The following is a 22,765-nucleotide window of genomic DNA, read 5'->3' as shown; positions in this document are numbered from 1 at the left end:
GTTGTCAGAATTAACTTTGAAGATGGACTTGCGCTGGCTGAATTACAGATCGCTGTTGCGGGGATTGTGCCGGAGACATGTTGTCAGAATTAACTTTGAAGATGGACTTGCGCTGGCTGAATTACAGATCGCTGCTGCGGGGATTGTGCTGGGGACATGTTGTCAGAATTAACTTTTATTGAAGATTGACTTATGCTGGCTGAATTATGGATCGCTGCCACGCAGATTGTGCAGTGACATGTCAGCATTAAAACTTTGAGTGGAGATGGACTTGCGCTGGCTGAATTACGGATCGCTGCCACATGGATTTTGCCAGGGACTGGGTGCCATCTGCCGATTGTCAGCATCATTAGACAGACTGTTTGCAGGGTACTGTCATGCCTTGGGAGGAGACGGAGCAAGGACAGCTGTGCATAAAATACAGGGTCAAGCTTCTGCTGCCTTATCCTGGGCAAATCTACTCCACACTAAGCACCTCATTGCCCCTGTTTGTACTCCACATTTGCTCAGAGGCACAGAAATAATCCCCAAGCCTGTCTATTTAGGTCTCCCTCATTCCTGAATTGTCATTCCCTTTACATCTGCATTTGTAGCTAGTGTTGCAGGGATTCATTTTTCAGGGATTAATGTTGCTGGTGGGGGCAGCAGGCGTTAGTGTAGCTGAGCAGTGTAGCTTAAATAGACAGCTTGGCGGGTAAGATTCCCCTGCAGCACAGATGCAACCGGGTTTAGTATCTTTTTTTTTCCGGGATTTTCTCGGAGCGTCTTATAGTCCAAAAAATACGGTAAATGCTCTTAAAACCATGGAGATGATAATAGACTTTAGGAGATCTCCTCCCCCCAGTACCTCCCCTTAACCATAAATGGATCCACAATAACCCAGGTAGAATCATTCAAGTTTCTCAATGTCCACAATCTCAAATCAGCACAGAACTGAAAATGAACAATTCTCGCCCTGCTTACTGCCACTATACTTACATACTGTCCTTGACTTGTAATATACATACTGTATTGTTTGTGTTTGTTAAGCAACTGCCAAGACAAATTCCTAGTAAGTGCACAATTACTTGGCGAAATAAATTGATTCTGATTCTTATTCATTCTCTAATATTTGCAGTTTGCAAACTACACTCTGCATTTTAAACTATGAAACAGGGCAGAGCTAATGACTCTTTGAACGTTTCTGCCGTAAAATCTTATCTGAAGTTGTCGTTCACTGTTTCTTTGATGTATAAATGCTTCAGAAAATAGCGCTGCTCTCTGACTAAATTAGTCGGAGAGCTCAGAGAAGCTCTTTTGCGTAGATAACAAGTGGCATTTCTTAACTCTTCCTGTACTGGAAACAATATGAGACTCATACATTTGCCATTAATGTTCTATGTTTTAGGTGTGCTCCACATACAATTCATTATATCGTACGTTTATTTTCACTTCAGATTTCTTTTAATAGTCACAAACACAAATGTCACTTTTTTGCAACATTTGTTACATTTATGATACATGTGCAAGAAACACTTAGATGTACGGTATTCTTTCTTTTATAATAACACATTACGCTTGAATCTGTTTATATCTGGAAGTAGGACTGACCTTAGGCATTTAAAATATATTAGTAAATAGAATTAAAACAGTTGAGTGATTTTTATTAAACTGTTGATGGACTATTGTGCTTTTCTTTGTCACGCTGCAATCCTTACTTCCGTTTCTAGTTTACCTAAGAAAACCGCTGCCCTATGAAGCACAGCTCTGAATATACAAGCCTGAATTACTGATTTCTAAATGTGTATGAAATGTCAGTCTCCTCACAAGCCCTGAATCTGCGATAATCCTCAGACAGTTCTGTATGCCCCTGGATCTGTTGGTGTGCTTATGGGCTTGTCCACACAACAAGCACTTAAAAATGTCAGGCATTAAAGGACTTGTTGACACTTGGCATTAAAAATGCTTCAAAATGTCTCTCGCTGCTTTTACAAGCATTTTGAAGGTTTTTTTTTTCACTTTCAAACATTTCTATTATAAGAAAGTCAGAGGAAATAAGTACAATCCATTCAAGGTTCCCTCGTACAGGTGGAAGTATATGTATGATGAGACTAAAGCAATATCTGTCTAACCATTTTCAGCAAGGAGGACCATGTTCTATGTTTTCCAACAGCCTAAAGGGGCCCATACACCTAACGATTTTCCCGCCGAAATACGGCCGTTTCGATCACAGTGATCGAAACGGCCGTGAAATTGGCGCGCACACTGCTGACAGAACGATGGATTTCCATCCGAATCCATTGTTCCCGTCGACTCCCGTTGATCCATCCGTGCGGAAGATTTCTCTCGATCGCCGGCGGGTCGGGAGTGCGTCGATAGCGGTGTTTGAATGCCCGACGACCGGCGCAATACAGCGGAGATACATTACCTGCTCCGCCGGCGCGAGTCCCCGCTGTCACCGCTGTCACCTCCCGGCTCCCGGCTGGCATCTTTTCCGCATCACGACATCCGTGTATAACTTCCAGTGTCACTGCAGTGACAGCGGAAGTGCAAATAGAGGGCGCTCTATTTGAACTTCCGCTGTCACTGGAGTGACAGAAAGCTATACGCCGATGCCGATGCCGATGCGGAGAAGATGCCGGGACCAGGCGGAGAAGAAGACAGCGGTGGACCAGGGGACATACGCCGGCCGGAACAGGTAATGTATGCAGGGGGGGCGGCAGCAGCGGCAGCTCCTCCACAGATGGTGAATCGGTTTCAGGCTGAAATCGATTCACAATCTGTTTGCAGTAAGGTGACCATACGATCCCTCTCTGATCAGATTCGATCAGAGAGGGATCTATCTTTTGGTCGAATCTGATGGCAAATCGACCAGTGTATGGCCACCTTAAGGCATAAAATAATTGAAACATATGTAACCAGGGGCGTAGCAATATCCATAGCAGGGGCTATGGGGCCCTGGAGACAAGGAAGACCAGGTACTAGTACTTGATGTGTTCTCTATTTCCTATTACTTTCCTTTGTTTCTCCATTGTCTTAGTGCCCATGGACTATACACAGTGCACATTGCATGGAAATGTAAATTGCCCAATAAATGTATATCCATAGGGTCGTGGCAGGTGGCATTGCTCAAAAGTTTCTTAATCAGATGGCCCCATGAAAATATTGCTATGGGGCCCCGTAGTCTCTAGCTACACCACTGTATGTATCTAAAATAATGTAAACATATGTAACTTCATTTACATTAGTGTATGGTGCATATGCTGCACACATAATTATCTGAGTGGTCATATGATCCATTCTGTTGCCATCTTGTACTGACCAGTCATTTTCTCCATGACACAGCAACATCATCGCTATTGTTTCCTTTCGGGACACTGCATAGTCACTGGGTGTTGCAAAAGATACAAAACTGTTGTTTGACTATTTCATAAGGCCATATCAATCTCTGCCATGCACTGAGGAGGACCAAAAGTCAGAAACAGGATGACTGCATGTGGGGTTGCTATGGCACTGTAAAATTTAAAGCCATAGGCTTGCTATACACCAGTAGTTCTGGATGCAAGCCTGGCTTCAGGGGCGTAAAAAGATAATTTGTATATTCGACAGCGGTGCATTGTGGGTAGCCACAGATGTTCACTTAAAGCTTAATTATAGAAAGTACCTTCTGTTTCAGAAGGCAAACCACACTAAGCATTGCTTTATAGTAGGAGGGCTTTTCGATCTCTTTTTAGCCCCCTATACTTTCCTAGTGGTTTTGGGTCACCCTGAGCTGCTTGGTTACTCTGCAAAAATATACAAAATGTAGCCTTGTACCCCCTATATGTAAAAATACTGCCTCCTGCTCCTCAGTTAGTGCTGACTTGTGCCTCTACATATATCAAGTGCAGCCTTGTGCACTTTACACAATCAGGTATGGTCTTCTTGTAATTAAATACATGCACTGGTCCACCACTTTCCTGTTCTATTTTGCAATGGGTGTATAAGTCTTGTACAGACCGCATCCTCCCCTGTGTACAATAGCACAGAACAAAAATGATAGATCAGTATGGTTATAGAATTATGGGTGACTGCAGGGGTGCCTGAACCAGCAGGCACTACAGGCGGCCGCTTGGGGCATTTGGCATGTCACAAGGCACAGCTGTGGCCACCCGCCAGCCGCCACTGCTATGAAAAACACATTTTCTTGCATTATTTATTGTGTGCAGAGAAGAGGACAGAGACTCGAGTAATGAGAGAGATCATCGCTCCACCTCCTTCACTCACCCTTCTCCACCAGCCAAACGAGGGAGAAACAGAGCTCTGCTCCACACCTTCTCCCCTAAAGCCATAGCCTCTTCACATCAGTGGTCATGGTGTTTACTGAGCTGCGGCCCCGCCTCTAATTCCGCCCCTTGCAAGCATAGTTAGGGCGACATGCTGTGGCCACTCACACTGCCTGACCTTTGCCATGCCACCTACCTCCTCCTGAAACTTGAGCTGCCAGCCACACTGCATTGCAGTGAGTGGAGGCACCGGACCTGTGTGTGTGAGGTAACAGGAAGCCTTCATACACACGCACAGCAGCCACTGAGGAGGGACAGAGTGTGACACAGCTGCAGCACGTGCCAGGAGAAAGGGGAGAGAAGATGAACCATGACCTGATGTCTGCAGAGCATGTCCATGTCCCTCCATGCTCAACGTGTGGTATCACACAACACAACAGGAGGGACACAGGTCAGAAATGAATAGGGGTTAGAGGCCTTCTTAGCATTAGTTATATGTACCAAACTAGTTCTTCCTTGTGTCATACTATGAAGCTCAGTGATAGAGATGATTGGAGCAGCAGAATTCTGAATTCGTCATTCTGAGTTCTGCGCTGCAAGTTTCACATTCCGTTCTGCATTTTACATTAAAGTTAATGGCGCCGACTACTGTGATTAATTGCAAAGCCCCCTCTAGCCACCTCCTACTGGGCACCAGAGGTGGGGAAGAGTCACTTGTCCATAGTATGCACAAAGGAGGAGGGCAGGCTTTGCCGCCTCTTTCTTCTGGAGCCCCTATGAGGGCTGGTATAGCTCTGGGTGCGGAGCCCCACGTGGCTCTGAATTCTGGTTATAATAGCCTGTATAGGTGACAGCAGGTTAAAAGGGTTTGGGAGTGACCCCGCACTGTTTGTTTTCTTAAAATGCATAAAATGTGTATGTAGCACTTGGAATTCGGAATGCGTTCATGTGACCCACATGAAGCCCAACATGTAGCCCAAATAATTGAACTCCCCCTGACTCTGTCACATGTCTGGCTGCTGAAGTGGGGTGATGAGCGAATTTGAATTCCCGGATTTCAGTAACCCCGAATTAGAACACCAAAACTACTTATAGATGTGAATGTAAAGTAGCATTGTAGAGGGTAGTTTTGCAGCACACGCAGCAGTGAAATATTTAATTAAGCTGGGGGCAGACTTCTTATTACGGTTTATTACATTCTGGGAAATGTTATGTTATTTACTGAAAGAAAAAAAAAATGGATCTAAGTATGCAGTAGGTGGCTTGAGAGATCACTTAGTCGCATATGGATCAAGCAAATGGTGGGGGTAGGAGGCATATTAAAAAAAAAAAATACCTGCACAGACAGGATTTATATAAAAAATATATAAAGCATATCTTTATTAATCATCAAATTCCATAGAAAAAAATCACTAGAAATGCACTAGGTAATTGCATGTGACATGGCCACTCGCCTTTAAAGGGAACCTTAACTGAATGGGGGGGTAAAGAGTTTTACTTACCTGGGGCTATTACCAGCCCCCTGCAGCAGTCCTGTGCCCTCGGCGCCGCTCTGGAATCCTCTGGTCCCCCGCTGTCACTTAGTTTCGTTTTTGACGACTCAGCAGTCGCCGGCCGCCATGCGTATTATTGGACGCATTCACCAATGCAATTAGCGCTATTGCGGACCGCAACGTGTACAAAAATACGCGTTGCCGCATTCCGCACGCGTAGATATGCGGCAACGCGTACTTTTGTACGCGTTGCGGTCCGCAATAGCGCTAATTGCATTGGTGAATGCGTACAATAATACGCATGGCGTCCGGCGACTGGTGAGTTGTCAAAAACGAAACTAAGTGACAGCGGGGGACCAGAGGATTCCAGAGCGGCACCGAGGGCACAGGACTGCTGCAGGGGGCTGGTAATAGCCCCAGGTAAGTAAAACTCTTTACCCCCCGTTCAGTTAACACATACAACCACACCTACATACGATTTATTTTATTTATTTATTGCATTTATAAAGCGCCAACATATTATGCAGCACTGTACATTAAGGTTGCAGACAATATTTACGGGTGACATACAGCAATAAGACAATACAGGAATACAAGAAAAACTAGATTATGCAGCACAGTATGGGCTTGATTCACTAACCGGCGCTAAGTGTTAGCGCCGGAGTGAAAAGCCACTTAGTGCCCGAAATGTAGCTTTGCAGGCACTAATTGGCACGCAATGCTACATTGCGCACAGCCCAGTGCAGTGCGACGAAAACAGCGCATCGGGTGCCCCCAAAACAGCACATCAGTCAGGGGGCACCTGATGCTCCGTTTTCATGAAAGCGGGTGCGACGTTTACAGGGCAGCGGGTGAGAAGTTATCGTCGCAACGTGCACTATTACTGGCTGCACGCGCACTGCACTGGGCTGTGCGCAATGTGTGGGCGCAAACCACTTAACGCTGTGGTTTGCACCCACTAGGTCTTAAAGCACACTAACCAGCTTAGCGCTGGTTAGTGAATCAAGGCCTATGAGTACAAGGTAATGCTTAGTCAGTCACTGGATGGGAGCATGGAGATTAGCAGAGGCGTCGCTAGGGTCATATAACCATGGCCTGTGCCACGGATATGCCTTTGGGGAGCCTCTAATCCTGTCTCTGGGGTGCCCAGCGTGAGTGCCCCCAATATATTGGCCAGCGTGGCCGCCGTTCGCTCGACACGGTGGCCGCCATGTTGTGGGCGGAACTTGTGGCCAGCGGTGCACTCACTGGCTTCACGCTGTCCAATCAGGACTCTGCAAGCGTGTGTGAGAGGCAGGATGCTGGAGTGAGCGTGTCAGTACGAGTAACTCCACCCTCTGCATGTGTAGTGGAGACGGAATTTGCCTGCCCGGCACCCGCTGACCCCTGCATGCCGCCAGCTCGTCTTGCCGTACAGCCACAGCCCGCCTTACACTGCAGGTGCCAGGTGCCATTGCCACTTCTCCACCTCAATATGGCGACCTCCCTCAGCCTGGCTCCCTGCCTCCCGAGTGGCCAGTACTATAGCGCCATTCCGCTCTGCCCCCTCTCCCTGTCACTTCCGTCACTCGGCCACGCTGAAGCTCAGCCTCTCAGAAACTTTTGAATGCAGCGCAGTTAGGTATTGCTGGAGCTGATGGGGAGCAGGAGCGTGCAGCCAACACAAATTCACTGAGAGAAGGGCTGCGGGCACCATGGCACGTCATGGAACGATGGAGCAGTCTGTGTGGAGGTGGGGAGGATGCATCTCTGCAGCCTACATTGTGCCCAGGAGCGCTGACTGACTGACTGGCGGGTGGCTGTGCCTGTTCTGTGAGGAGCCCAGCAAGGACAGAGCAAGAGGTGCAGACTAAAGAGGGGGAGAACACAGACTACAGCCAGAGCCAGCCAGTAGGATGCAGCGTCTTGAAGACTGCATGGAGAAGGAAGAGGTAGTATACTCCCTCTGACTTTCAGTCCGTTATGCTTTCCTTTTGATGTTCTCCCCTCTCTCTCTCTTTCTCCCTCCCCCGGGTCCCCCTTTCTCCCCCCTCCCTATGGTGTATGCTGTGCTGTGAACAGTGTGTGTGCGGGCAGAGAAGAGTGATATATATATATATAGTGTGTGTGTGTGTGTGTGTGTGTGTGTGTGTGTGTGTGTGTGTGTGTGTGTGTGTGTGTGTGTGTGTGTGTGTGTGTGTGTGTGTGTGTGTGTGTGTGTGTGTGTGTGTGTGTGTGTGTGTGTGTGTGTGTGTGTGTGTGTGTGTGTGTGTGTGTGTGTGTGTGTAAATTGGGGTAGTATGGAAACTGTGAGTATGTGTTGTGTGCCTCTATCTGTGCCTGTGTGTGTATGCCTCTGTGTCCCACCCTGTGTTTGTTCTTTACCTCTCTCTGTGCCCTGTGTGTGTGTGCCCCCCCCCCATCTTGTGTGCGTGTGTCTGTCTGTGCCCTTTCCTATGTGTGAGTCTGATCTCTGTTACCTTCGGTATGTACGGTATATGCTGTTACTCTGTGCCTGTACTGATAGTAATCTAGCTGCAGTGTGTGCTGATCTCTGATGCCTCCAGTATGTACAGTATAAGTTGTTACTCTGTGCCTGTACTGATAGTAAACAAGCTGCAGTGTGTACTGATCTCTGCTGCCCCCAGTATGTACAGTATAAGCTGTTACTCTGTGCCTGTACTGATCGTAATCTAGCTGCAGTGTGTGCTGATCTCTGCTACCTCCAGTATGTACAGTATAAGCTGTTACTCTGTGCCTATACTGATAGTAAATTAGCTGCAGTGTGTACTGATCTCTGCTACCTCCAGTATGTACAGTATAAGCTGTTACTCTATGCCTGTACTGATAGTAAACTAGCTGCAGTGTGTACTGATCTCTGCTGCCTCCAGTATGTACAGTATAAGCTGCAGTATATGCTGTTACTCTGTGCCTGTACTGATAGTAATCTAGCTGCAGTGTGTGTTGATCTCTGATGCCTCTAGTATGTACAGTATAAGCTGTTACTCTGTGCCTGTACTGATAGTAATCTAGCTGCAGTGTGTGTTGATCTCTGATGCCTCTAGTATGTACAGTATAAGCTGTTACTCTGTGCCTGTACTGATCGTAATTTAGCTGCAGTGTGTGCTGATCTCTGCTACCTCCAGTATGTACAGTATATGCTGTTACTATGTGCTTGTACTGATAGTAATCTAGCTGCAGTGTGTGCAGATCTCTGATGCCTCCAGTATGTACAGTATAAGCTGTTACTCTGTGCCTGTACTGATAGTAAACTAGCTGCAGTGTGTACTGATCTCTGCTGCCTCCAGTATGTACAGTGTAAGATGTTACTCTGTGCCTTTACTGATTGTAAACCAACTATATTGTATGCTGATCCCTGCTACTTTCAGTATGTACAGTATTAGCTGTAAAGCCTGGTACACACATACAATTTTGATTAGCCAATTTTAGCTCTATTCATCAAATTCATTGTCTGTTGGCCCACTTACTGCATGGGGGTGGGAAAATTGGTCAGTGATTGACCAATCAAAATTGTATGTGCGTATACATCTTTGATCTATTCCTATACTGATTGTAAATTATCTAAATAAAGGACATGGGGCTCCATCCAATATTTTGATGGGCAGGCCCGTTATCTGTAGCTTACACCACTGCTAAGTTCATGTAAATTTGGCCCCACTCATGGCCACGCCCACCCATTGTATGGCCACACCCATTTATTGCCGCTGTGCGCGCCGCATATACCCCTCGCCTTGTGCCCACAGGTGCCCCCGATCTCCAAGGACCCTAGGAACGCCCCTGGAGATAAGGCAAGTCGAGTTCACTTAATTCACTCAGATCCATATGATGGTGTACGGTAATGGAGGTGCATGAATGGGTAGGAGACATAAGGAGGAGGACCCTGACCAAAGGCTTAAAATCGAGAGGGAGAGGTAGGGACACAAAATGTAGGGGACCAGAGTTCAACTGTGGGTTTAGAGCACTAATGTGCGGGTTTAGAGCACTATGATCACCTAATGTGGTCAGGAATCCCTCATAGTCATAAATAAGCAGCGGCTTAAGAGAGTTCCCATTAAAGGTTTAAACGGTATTAGTAGCTTGTCTCAGCGTAGCTTCATCCATAGCCCCAACCAAGCAAATATGGTTAGTGTTCAAACAGTTGTATTAGAAGCAGCCAGGCCCACAAGGATGAACAGCACGCGATCAAAAATGCAGTATTGTGACTTTATAAACTCCTGTAGACATGTAGGGCATCAAGCGGCTGCACGCAGTGGATATCCAGAACTCGTATAACAGTCGCTCAACCCACCGCCGCAGCTCACGGCCAGGGGAGAGACCGTATGACTGGTAAACTTGATGTAGCGTGGATCAAGCTGTCAAGCAGAGTCCCATCCAAGCACAAATACCTCCGTCAGAGTGGCGAGTCAGTGAATGACAGTCAGCAGAGGCACAGCGTGCGTGAGAGTCCAGCGCAGTATGTGCTGTCGTCAGAGTTACCTGGAGATCACAGCCCCTGCAACAGCATGTGATCTCACAGCAGCGGCGGCGGACATCTGTAGTCTCCGTCGGAGGGTGGATGGTGGTCAGCGGGAGGTGAAGACGTGTGAAAGGAGCCAGCTGGGCCGCAGTGGCAATTACCCGTGCATGAAGCACGCTGATGGGTCCGACATGTTTTGCTAGTTCTACCGGCTTTTTCTAGGGGGCGTGGCTTGAGAGAGCACTTAACTATAAAATGGGGGGTCCTATTCAAGATTGGCCTAATGACATTTAATTATTACATAATCTGGGCCCTGGATATATGAAAGAAATGTTACAGCTGTATAGCAATTGCTGCAATCTCAGATCCACAAGTTGTAATAATCTAGTCATACCCAGAGTCCACCTGAAAACTTTTGGTCCCAGAGCCTTCTGTCATGCTGCTCTTATGTTATGGAACTCCTTACCTCAGCAGATCAGAACAGCTCCATCTCTGGACGTGTTTAAATCCAGACTGAAATATTTCATCCTACTACCAGCTACTGAATCTGAGAGAGCCTAAGTGCTCTGAGTCCTATGGGAGGGGAGAAAAGCACTATAGAAATTGTATTGTTATTGTTTATCACTGCATTATGGCAGACACTTGCTGCATGGGGTCAGTTTTTGTTGTCATTTGTGAGCTAATGTCAGTTGTTGTCATTTGTGGGCTAATGTTGCTGCATTAGTAATTGTTGGGCTAATAGGTGTTATATTTGTCATTTACAGGGTCATGATCACTGAAAAATAAGCTAATAAACATATGTGTATGTGTAACATACCTTGTAGATGTCATTTTTATGCAAGGATTCCCTGAGATCTGAAAAGTTTCAGAGGGGTTCCTCCAGGCAAAAAAGAATGACAAAGGCTGTTCTAGACAGAGGACCTAAACTCAAGGAAAAACAATAATAATAGTATTTGCAATTGCATTTTTTCCATAATCATGAGTTTAAACTTGTTTAAAGAGACTCTGTAACAAAATTTTGAGCCTTATTTCTTCTATCCTATAAGTTCCTATGCCTGTTCTAACGTGCTCTGGCATACTGCAGGCTTTTCTAGTTGCACTGTCTCTGTAATAAATCTTATCTTTTTTCCTCTGTCGGCTCTGTCGGGCTCAGGCTGGAATGTGTGGAATGTGCAGCACTACTTGTCATTGTCAGAAGCTTTGCACACCCTCTCCAATCTCTGCATGAGTCACACAGTAACTTGTTCTCAGCCTATCATACTCTGGTTAGAAGCCATGTCTTTTGTTTGTAAACACTGCCTAAAACTGACAATTACAAGCCAGGTTTGCAGCAGGAAGTGGCAGAAACAGCACAGAGGGGCCCAGGAGAACATAATGAAGAGAATGGTATGCTTTTTATTGTAAGGATTTTAGTGTACAGATTCTCTTTAATGAGTCAGGCCCATGGGCATTGCTAGATATCATGGGACCCCATAGCAAATTTGTCATTGGGCGCCCCCCCCCCCATAAAAAGGTATGAGCCATTCATGCCCCAGTGCAGGTAGGCAGGCACACATGAAATAATAGAAGTGAGACAATACTCAATTGCCATGGGCACATCTGATAATTTGTAACTTACTATATAATTCTGTTGTTCATCATGCTAAGACGTAAGTACAGCAGAACTGAAAAGTAATTTGCTTATTGTAGCTTTTCAGAAAGGCTTGAAAAGTAGTACATTACTAGAACAAGATTATTTAAAAAAAATGTACTTAAAACTGTCTAAAGCAGCAAGATCAGCCATACTATGCCAGGAAAAAAACACCCACATACATAAGTAGATACACTAAATATTTGTTCTACTTACATAACAGATCTTTTGTACTGTCCAGGTTTTGATTTCAGTGAATTTTTTTTATAGTAAAAGAGAAGAATTCTGTTCCTGGCAGTCTCTATCTCTTTTTCCCACAGACTGAAGCCAAATCCTTATATAATTTCCCCTCTTACTTTTCTCCTCCAGTCTGCACTGCCATAGCTAGTTTGCTTTCTCAACACGTGTGAGCAGCTCAACCTGTCACACTGAACTGCTCTCATCCAATCACTGAGGAGCAGGGATGTGGGAGGGGTGATGACAAGCTTCCCTCACTCACTGTCTTCCGCGATGGCGAGAGAATGGAGCGTGGCTGACTGAGATAAAATAATTACAACAGAGACATTTCCTAATAGATTGGAGTGCTTGCAACGCAGGGTGAGATTCCTGGCAGCATTATAAACACCGTGCAGTGTTTAAATGGAATTTGATTTTGTGGCTGACAATCCCGCTTTAATAGTTTCAGTAGAATGAGACAGGATTTCATTGGCTACTAAGCATTGGTTGTTGTCTGCAACTCTTGACAGATTTCTCAACATCTATGTTAATATGGTGATACCCCAAGCATTTTGTGGATTCCTAACAAGGAAAGATAAAAAATAAAAAAAACACTTCAGGTGGAAGCCTGGGAGGAAACTGAGTGACCTGAGATTGAAGGAGGCTGGAAGGAACCCTAGGTAAGTAAAACTCCACTTCCCCCCCCTGGTTCAGCTGTCCTATAATCCTGCCCTCCCAGTGATGTTTAGCCTAGACTATGATGTCATACAGCCTTTTCCCCTGAGCACTCTGGGAGATCGGGTGTTGTTCCTGCTCACTACAGAAAAGAAGAAAAAGCATCCCACAATGATTCCCATTTCCAGTAGTAAAGATGACAGCATCATTGGTACATTTAAAAATCTAAATCAGAATGAAGTAAGATTACAACAATGGGCAAACAAAGACCAAAGAATTTATATATTAACCAGTAGCTGCGATCACAGCTGTATATCTACCCCCCATGGGAGTACCGTTTACTGTTCCCATTCCAGGGGCGTAGATGCTCATCTGTGTGTTTGAATGGGAGCATGCGTGTGTGTGCACCTGTTTTCACCCACGAGAGTTACAGGACAGATTTGTGAATGGGAACATGTTCCCATTCTCTAATCTAAGGGCCTGATTTATGAATAATCTCTACTGTAAACAACAGCAGAAATTATTCAATAACAAATTGTAAACACTTCTTTCGCTTTCATTGTAGCATAGAAAGCAGTAATCCAGCTTTCTCTACTTGACGTATAGACATGTAGTGGACAACTATTATAGCATCCTTCACTATTATTTTTGGCAAAAAAAAAAAACAACACATATAAATAAAAACCCTCCTTGGCGGTAACCCCGGGTCAGGCTCGGGATGGAAATCTGCAGCTCAGAGCGGTAACCCCGAGCTGGATCCTTGGGAGGTGTGCAATGTGCAGAACTACCGCAGATCTAGGGGTGTGTTATTTTTGGGTCTAAAAGCTTGTGAATAAATTGCACGGCTTTTAGACAATAAAATATGAAAATAATCATACCGCCAGGGAGGTTAACTCACATTTTCCTTCACTAATTAACATCACAATGTATTCATGATAATAAACAAGTAAGTGAATAAAGCAGGCTGACACTCATGTCTTGCATTGATGAGTGCAGTTGGGATTTTTTGGCTGATGGTTAGGCAGTATTATTATTATTATTGTTAATATTGATTTTTAAAGCGCCAACATATTCCGTGTACAAAGTAAGAAACGAACATGGGGTAAATAATAATACAGAAAAGTGGTATACACCAATATACGAAATACAGAATCGATACAAAATACAGAATTGGTGATTACAGAGACAAAAGTAACAAGATGAATAAAATGTATAATGAATTCTAAGACACAAAAGGTGGAGAGAGCCCTGCCTTGCGAGCTTACATCACAACAAGCTAAAATACCAAAATACTGTACAATAAATTCATGGCAATATATGAATCAGAACTTACATGTTTCCCCCAGTAAAAGCTGAATTTATTTTATACTCAATAAAGAGTTCTGGCTTCTACATAAAGACTGGTGGGGAGTGAGGGTAGCAAAATATCTACCCATGGAGGCCCAATTCCACCCAGAGCTTTGTTTATAAGAATAAGGAGAGTACCATTTCCTCCTCTTTTGTATTTCATTCAAGCTTGGCATTTATAGTCTGCACAAACACTGGTCTGCATGACAGCCGGGGGGGCCAGGTCTCTCTCACTAGCTGGGGCCCCCAAACCACCATGCGATAGCCAGAGGGAAGTGTGGGCAAGCCCTGGACCTCTCACCTCCAGGGAACTCGCCCCCACCACCTCTAAACGGAATGCTAACTGCAACAAACACAATTGCTAACTTCCAGCTAGAGCAAACTCCTGCCTTTATCTGGTCAGCAGACACCAGTCAGCCAATCAGGTGTACTGTTATACACCCTTTGCCTGCTGTACCAAATCTAGCAGGAATTGCATAAATTAGCATTCAGGTGGGAGGCTTCGGTTCAGGGACGCCCCGTGTAGGCACATCTCCCACACGGTCCCCTCCCTAACCACTCACCTGTCAACCGCATCCTAGAAGCTGCAAAAAAGAAATTTAAAATCACAAACACTGGTCTGCACGACAGCCGGGGGCCCCAGGTCTCTCTCACTAGCTGGGGCCCCCAAACCACCATGCGACACCTAGAGGGAAGTGCGGGCAAGCCCTGGATCTCACCTCCAGGGAACTCACCCCCACCACCTCTAAACTGAATGCTAACTGCAACAAACACAATTGCTTACTTCCAGCTAGAGCAATCTCCTGCCTTTATCTGGTCAGCAGACGCCAGTCAGCCAATCAGGTGTACTGTTATACACCCTTTGCCTGCTGTACCAAATCTAGCAGGAATTGCATAAATTAGCATTCAGGTGGGAGGCTCGGTTCAGGGACGCCCCGTGTAGGCACATCTCCCACACGGTCCCCTCCCTAACCACTCACCTGTCAACCGCATCCTAGAAGCTGCAAAAAAGAAATTTAAAATCACAAACACTGGTCTGCACGACAGCCGGGGGCCCCAGGTCTCTCTCACTAGCTGGGGCCCCCAAACCACCATGCGATACCTAGAGGGAAGTGTGGGCAAGCCCTGGACCTCTCACCTCCAGGAAACTCACTCCCACCACCTCTAAACTGATTTTAAATTTCTTTATTGAAGCTTCCAGGGTGCGGTTGACAGGTGAGTGGTTAGGGAGGGGACCGTGTGGCAGATGTGCCTACACGGGGCGTCCCTGTAAAGTGATGCAATCTACGATTGCATCCAACCGAAGCCTCCCACCTGAATGCTAATTTATGCAATTCCTGCTAGATTTGGTACAGCAGCCAAAGGGTGTATAACAGTACACCTGATTGGCTGACTGGCGTCTGCTGACCAGATAAAGGCAGGAGCTTGCTCTTGCTGGAAATTAGCAATTGCGTTTGTTGCATTTGTAGTCTGCACAGTCTTTAGCAATAAATGTTGAGAAAGAACAGAGTTCCATTTTTCGCTTTGCATATTTCATGAAAGCTCAGCATTTATTGTCTAAAAAATCTTCAGCAATCATATTGCAAAAAAAAAAAAAAAAAAGGAATCGCTAAGTAAAAAACAGACAATTAATTGCTAAAAACCCCCACTGATCTTATTTGATCAGTGTAAACTTTTAGGAACATTTAGCTGCACTGTAGGTTTCATACAAATGAGCAGCAAAAAATATTTTTTTTCTTTTAGAAAGTTGTAGCAAAAAGGTTTAGACAACTCATATGTAGATACAGACTCTACAATGTACATTGCATATTTTGCCTCATTCCGTTAAAACCCTTACATGAGCTCTCTGCACAGGAAAGATTTCCTAATAGTTGGTGAACATAATGGGGATTGGCTACAACCATTATTTCCTATGTAGTAGCTGATCGGCTATTATTTGCATCAAGTGCCCCGCCCAACTCACCATTTGGGTGCGCCCGATTATTAGTAATCAACACAGTTGTCTATTAGGCACATGCAGATCCCTGCGCTTAAATGACCTGATCTGCCACATTTTCTCCCCCCCCAACTCCACTACTCTATGACAGCTGACCTTGTCTTCCCCAGTCCCAAATGTAGATTTTGGCCATGGAGGCACACTGAATTATGCATACTCACATTATTTATGTCTAGGGTCAATTTTGCAATAACCTAATTAACTTGTCTTTATGTTCTTGGGATGCATGAGAAAACCACGGTGCTTAACCACTTGCCGACCGCACACTCATACCGTGCGGCGGCAAAGTGGTAGCTGGAGGACCAGCGACGCACATCTGCGTCGCCAGGTGCCTCCCTAATTAATCAGGAAAGGCCGCTCTCGCGAGCGGCCGTTTCCTGTTAGATCACGGAGCGGGTCTCCTTTGTTTACATTGAACGGCGCTGCTGCGCAGCAGCGCCGTAAGGCAGATCGGCGATCCCCGGCCAATCAGCGGCCGGGGATCACCGCCATGTGACAGAGGACATCCTGTCACAGGCTGCACAGGACGGATAGCGTCCTGTGCAGCCCCGATCACCAGGGGGGACAGATAGGAGGGGGGGGGGGAATTTCGCTGCGGAGGGGGGCTTTGAGGTGCCCCCCCCCCCCGCAAACCTCAGGCAGGCAGAAGCGATCAGACCCCCCCTGCACATCATCCCCATAGGGGGGGGAAAGGGGGGCGATCTGATCGCTCTGCATGCACCCTGATCTGTGCTGGGGGCTGCAGAGCCCACCCAGCACAGATCACAAAAAACAGCGCTGGTCCTTAAGGGGGGGGGGGGGTAAAGGCTGGGTCCTCAAGTGGTTAAAGGAAACCCAAGTAGACACAAACAAGTACCGTACATACAAACTCTGAGCTTATAGTGCCATGGCTGGAATTCAAACCGGAGTGCTGCAAGGCGAGAGTACTATCCACTACGCCACCGTGCTGCCCATGCCAGATACTCAACTATTGAAAACCAGAATTGCACCTGCCTGCTGTAGACTCATCAAAAGACACAAACAATATAATTATCTGGACAAGCTCAAACGCCATACTGAGGGCAACTTTCACCCAGACAATTAGGGAAATCCTGCAACCACACTGAAGAAATTGGGTCACCCCCCGCAAGACTGCAAAAATCACTGTCTCTAATCATCCTTAAAGAAAGAGGCTTAGTCAAAGGTGACACATCAAGCAAGCCTCTTTCTAGTACCAGTATTGCCTGAAATCTATTAGTATGTGTCTCTGCATGTATTCAGAACTGAGAGCCTCAGATCTTAGGTATGCTGTGTTCTCTCTCTCCTCACCTGATTACATCTCCTCTGCACCCGTGCATATTTTAATTTTAATATTAATTCCCCATGGCCATCATTGATATCAGCGCAGGCTCCACAAATTCTGTTTCAAATGTTAGATTAGTACTTGTCACTCGCTCAATATACATCCATCCATGAGACTGCTGCCACTACTGAGTAGACAATTGTCCCTAATTATTTTAACAAATCACTTCTGAAAGCGAACTAGTGGAAGGCAGATAAAACCGAATTCTGCAGACCATTATCACCAGTCAGCAAACTTAGCTGTGATGATGCTAAGCCCCTTCAGCAGTATCTGTTCATTATAACTGCATGACAGCCAGTGTGTGATCTGAATGCCTGTTGGAGTCAGATAGCGATGAATCCTTTTTGCCATTCCTGCATTTGTATTGACGGGAAGGAATGAGAGTCTTCAAAGTAGTTTTTTTTCTCAAAAAAATGATGGATGTTGGAGAATAAGCAAAAGAGAAGAAGAACTGAAAGACTAAAAAGTTTGGTAAACGTTTTTTTTTCAAGAGAGTTAAGACAACTGTTAAGAAAAAAACTTTGTTTGAGTTTTCTAGGCATAAAACTTCTATTTATTCAGCTATTTGAGTAAATTATTGTTATGGGGTGAAAACAGTGCTGACATTTTGCACAGTGCCTAACAGAGTACATAAAACAATTGACGCCTCACAAGTTGTTCATACATCTACAGATTTGGTGAGCGATCGACCATCCGATTCGATAATTATTATCAGATGAAAATCAATACCGCCAAAAGCATGCCCGATCGCGATTTGAACGATTATTGGTTGAATGTATTGATCGGACATGCTGCATGATGTCGTGCCAACAACATGCTTGATGTAGGCGGCGATAACGGCGTGTGAACGACAAATGTGATAAAATGTGATAAAAAAAACCCGCCCAATGTCCCCCCACTGTAAATGTAACCCCTCCCCCCCTCCCCTGTGCACCTGCGTGTATACATTACCTCACCGCCGCCCGCCGGACTACTTTTCTGGGTTCTCCCGGATTCTTGCCCCCGTGTGGTTTCTGGCGCTAGTGATTTGAAAAGCTTTTGCTAATGTAATTCTAAAGGCAGCCACTAATGATACAATATGCTGAGTGATCGTTTCTTTGTACAAAAATCTCGTACAAAATGGACAAAACTTTCCTAACCAGATTAATAAAATCGATCTGAAAAATCGTATAGATTTCTTGAATCTGATCGGGTTGGTTAGGAGATTTTAATCCATTAGTGGTCCCAAACAATCATTTCCAATAGTTCATAGAAGAATCGTTCATAAACGATCGTTTGGCAAATTGTATCATTAGTGGTCATCTTTAGGGTGATTTTTATAAAATCACATTGCTTCAGTGAGAACACACACATTAGTAAGAGCTTTTCAAATCACAAGCACTTAGAAAAAGCTCTTGTGGTGTGAACCAGCCCTTAGGCCTAGTTCACGCTACCAAACGCAATGGCAATTGCTAAGCGCTTAGTGATTGCAATTTTGCTCATCGATTTTCAGAGCGATTTTTGAAGGTATGTGCATTTTTGGGCTCTGTAAATCTCTATGAAAATGGAACAGACAGCACATTTTCGATTTTATCAAAATCGAAATGCTACAGTGAGAACACCCACATAGGGTGACACTGCTGTAGCGCTTTGCCAATCACTGGCAATCACCAAACTGAGCACAATCGCTCATAGGGCTGGATTCACAAAGCCGTGATAAGCTTAGCGCGCGGGTTAGCGCACATACAGGTTTGCATGAGTAATAGCAAAGGTTTGCGCGCCTTAACTTTCCTGTTCACGGGCTAACATATGGGTTAAGTTAATGCGCACAAACCTTTACTATTACACGCGCAAACCTGTATGTGCGCTAACCCGCGCGCTAAGCTTATCACGGCCGTGATAGCATTTATCACGGCTTTGTGAATCCAGCCCCTAGTGTGATCCACCACTTCTGCATGACATTTCAATCTTTCACATGATCATACAGCTGAAAGTTTTCTGTGGTCCGCTGTTATTGCAAAGTAAATTAGAACTGATCTGGGAAAATATACCACTCCCTGTGTGACTGAGCAAGAAACTGCTAGGCTGCTTTCTGAATGGAACATATTAAATTCCAGATTATGTCCTTATTGCCAATTTTTCCAAGCAAACCTCCAGCTATTGTCTGTTTTGTGCAGATCACAGCAACTTTATTATGTGAGATTCTTGAGTTACAGTTCATGTTACACAGGACCAGATGTATCTAGACACTCCTTGTAATTAACAGTTTTGGTTATTTCTTATAATTTTTATTAGCGGAAGACATGTTAAACAAACCGGGTTAATGGCGTTGAGTATACAACAGCATTATTTTTAAGTACTCTCAGGGCTGGTTCACACTACAAGAGCTTTTTAAACGCTAGTGATTTTGAAAAGCTCTTGCTAATGCAATGCTATGGGGGATTTTTACAAAATCACATTACTCCAATGTGAACACACACATAGGATAACATTAGCAAGAGCTTTTAACCACTTTAGGATTTCTGGTATGCATATCTACGCCCCTTTAAACTTCCGGTCAGACCCCCCCCCCCCCCTCTCTCACCTGGGTTCCCCCGTCCGCTCTCTCCCTCCAGCTATTACTGTAGTGTAGTACGCAGTTGGCGGGGAAGCGATGACTCACCTCCTTCAGCGTTCCAGCGTGTGTTACACCTCTCGTCACTTCCTGCAATGCCGTCCACTGTACAGTACAGTCATCGCTTCCCCGCCAGCTGCCTACTACACTGCAGTAATAGCTGGAGGGGGAGAGCGGACGGGTGGACCCAGGTGAGGGAGGGGGGTCGGACTCTCCTCCCGCTGTGCCCACTGCCCCCCTTCCTGCCTGCCACCCCCTCCAGCTCGGCGGCCCCCCACTACGGCTAGGTGTGCACCGCCCCCCCTCCCCACTTCTGCCGCCTGAGGAACCCACCTCATGGGTGGCCCAGGGCTGGGCTTCTGCTGCGGCTTACTCTGCATTTACTCACATGGGGGTGGAGGGAAGAGCCAAATTCTGCAGCAGGGCAGTGAGAGATGCTGGAGAAAAAACTAAGTTTGACAAGACAAACAAAATCATCAGCAATGTCCCCGTACCACAAACTGCCTGGCTGATCTGCCAATCAATGACAAGTTTGGCATATAGTGGAAGGTCCGATGACAACTGTACATTCTTGCACAGCTACGTAGAAGACTGTGGCTAAACCATTTGGCAAGCTGTGGAGTAAATTGCTGCCCAGAAAATCATTGCTGCATCCTTTGGTGCTGCTAAGACTGTCAGCAAATTCATCTCTGCTCTAAATGGAAGACTCACTCCTAATGTGTCAGTAGTTGACTTGACTTGCTGTCTATAGAAGCTGCACTAATTACCAAGAGAGGGGCCACAGGGACAGATATTGAATGCACCGAATATTAAGAGGTGGTGAAATGCTGGCTGTACTGATTACCTACAGATGAGGGGCAGATACTACCTGCATTTCTTACTAAGAGGGTGGTGAGGAGTGGCTTATTGCTGCACTTAGTGACCAGAAGGGGTTAATAGCTACACTTGAGGACCATATTGGGTTATTGGGTGCCATTGTGAACCAAGAAGGGTTAATGGTTGCATACTTTATGCAGTGCAGTCAGTAACCCCTCCCAGTCCCCCACTGCAGCCATTGACATTCCTCTGTAGACTTATACTGAGGGCTGGATTTACCATAAGGACATGTAGGCACATGCCTACAGGTGCCTCATAATTGGTAGGCAACTCACTCCCCTCCCTAGCGCCTCCCTCCCTCCTTCCCTGTGCAGAGTCCTGAAAACAGCATAAATGAGAGGTTACTCACCCAGGTCTCAGCATTCACTGACAAGATCTTGCTTCAGTCAAAGGCACCACAAGCTACTTTATACTGACGGTATCTCTGGCTACCTAATACTAAGGGGCACCTGTAGCTACCTTAAGATGGGTAAGGAAGAAGTGACAGCTGGGCTAGCCAGCACACTTGCGGTGGGGTTCAGCGGGGGGGGGGGGGGTTGTAGGTTCATGGAGAGCAAGGTCTAGATTGCTAGGACATCTGTGCCTATAGGCTTCTGTGATGTAAATCTGGGCCTGCTTATACTTGAGAATTTTTACATGACGTCATGCGCAGTCCCGATCCTCCCCATAGAAAAGACCGGAGCTGTGTGGGGATGCTGCGGCGATCGCTGGAACCAGGCTGGGTAATGTTTAAGCATCTGGATCGGGGGGTGATTGGGGGGTGGTGGCCACTTATACTAGGCTAGCTAGCCTAGTGCTAGCTAACATGTCCACCAGACATTAAATCTAATAGATTTCTCCTGGGGGACTCCTGAGGCTACCAAAACTTCTTGAGCGGCAATGTGTCGGGCATACCGCTCAGGAGGTTAACAGGAAATAAATTTGCCAGCCTCCATATCCCTCTCACCTCATGTGTCCTTTAAAAGGGATATTCTAAGTGCCAATCGCAATATGCAAGCTTCCATTATCTTTTTGCCAGTTACTTATCTGTCACGCTTATCATTTAGCTTTAGCAATATCTAAACCGATATGAGCATTACATTTTTAAACAAACCTCTCCCTAAGGGAGGTTCGCTAATTGTGCACCTTTAGTCATAGCTCCCAACTGTCTCTCTTTCGGACAGACCATCCCTTTTTGGGAACCAAATACCTCCGTCCCCCTTTCTTACTTATTTGTCCCTCTTTCGGGACTGATGTACAGATCTATGTAAATCTATGCAATTTTCTACTGAAAAATATGTTTAACTGATTCTAAACTTTATTCCCATAAATTAAATTGATATAATTCTTATTTTCAAAGATTAAAATGAAGAAAAACTAATGATGATATAGAGGACCAGTGTGGTGGAAAAAAAACTACATCTTTTTTTTCTGAATTCTTTGTGATCTGCATACCGAGGGGTTTAGTTAGAGGTGTGGCAGGGGCATGTCTTAAAATGTCCCTCCTTCTTATCTTAAAGAGTTGGGAGGTATGCTTTAAGGTGCGTGCACATGCACTACCAATGACAACGACGGGTCCGCCGGACCCTCCTGCTGAACGGTCTTTTCGCTGAAAGTAGTCTTTGTGTACACGCTGTCGGCAAACTGATAAGGCTGTTTCTGAACGATCCACACACCGCGTACACACACACTACTGTCGGCTAAAAGACCGCCCAGGGGAAGGGTCTGGCGGACCCGTCGTTGCCGCTGGTAGTGCGTGTGTACGCACCTTTAGTGGTGGCACTTACTTATCTGTGGTGGCTGATCTGTTGCCCCCTGTGTCCATACGGAAGCCTCCATTTTCTCTCTCGTTTGCCACAAAATCTGCAGATTTCTGTATGTCCACACTATTTTATTTGTGGGACACAAGAGTAAAATA

The 22,765-nt window shown here is 45.6% G+C and overlaps 1 protein-coding gene across 2 annotated transcripts in view; it reads left to right on the top strand.

Annotated features, from left to right (window-relative positions):
- INPP4B (inositol polyphosphate-4-phosphatase type II B) overlaps positions 1 to 22,765 on the top strand; it is a 668,171-nt gene that overhangs the window by 609,568 nt on the left and 35,838 nt on the right. The window contains exon 21 of one of the 2 annotated variants that reach the window (XM_068279471.1): positions 1,710 to 1,761. The exons of the other annotated variant lie outside the window; for it this stretch is intronic. Within the exon in view, the coding sequence (XP_068135572.1) occupies positions 1,710 to 1,737 (28 nt within the window). The 3' untranslated portion in view covers positions 1,738 to 1,761. Of the gene's footprint in view, positions 1 to 1,709; positions 1,762 to 22,765 lie in introns of those variants that run through there. 2 annotated transcript variants of the gene reach the window in all.

The sequence above is a fragment of the Hyperolius riggenbachi genome, chromosome 1, assembly GCF_040937935.1.
Source record: "Hyperolius riggenbachi isolate aHypRig1 chromosome 1, aHypRig1.pri, whole genome shotgun sequence".
In the NCBI taxonomy this organism is placed as follows: Eukaryota; Metazoa; Chordata; class Amphibia; order Anura; family Hyperoliidae; genus Hyperolius; species Hyperolius riggenbachi.
The sequence above is the reverse complement of the archived record's forward strand: the minus strand, read 5'-3'. Positions and strand labels throughout refer to the sequence as shown.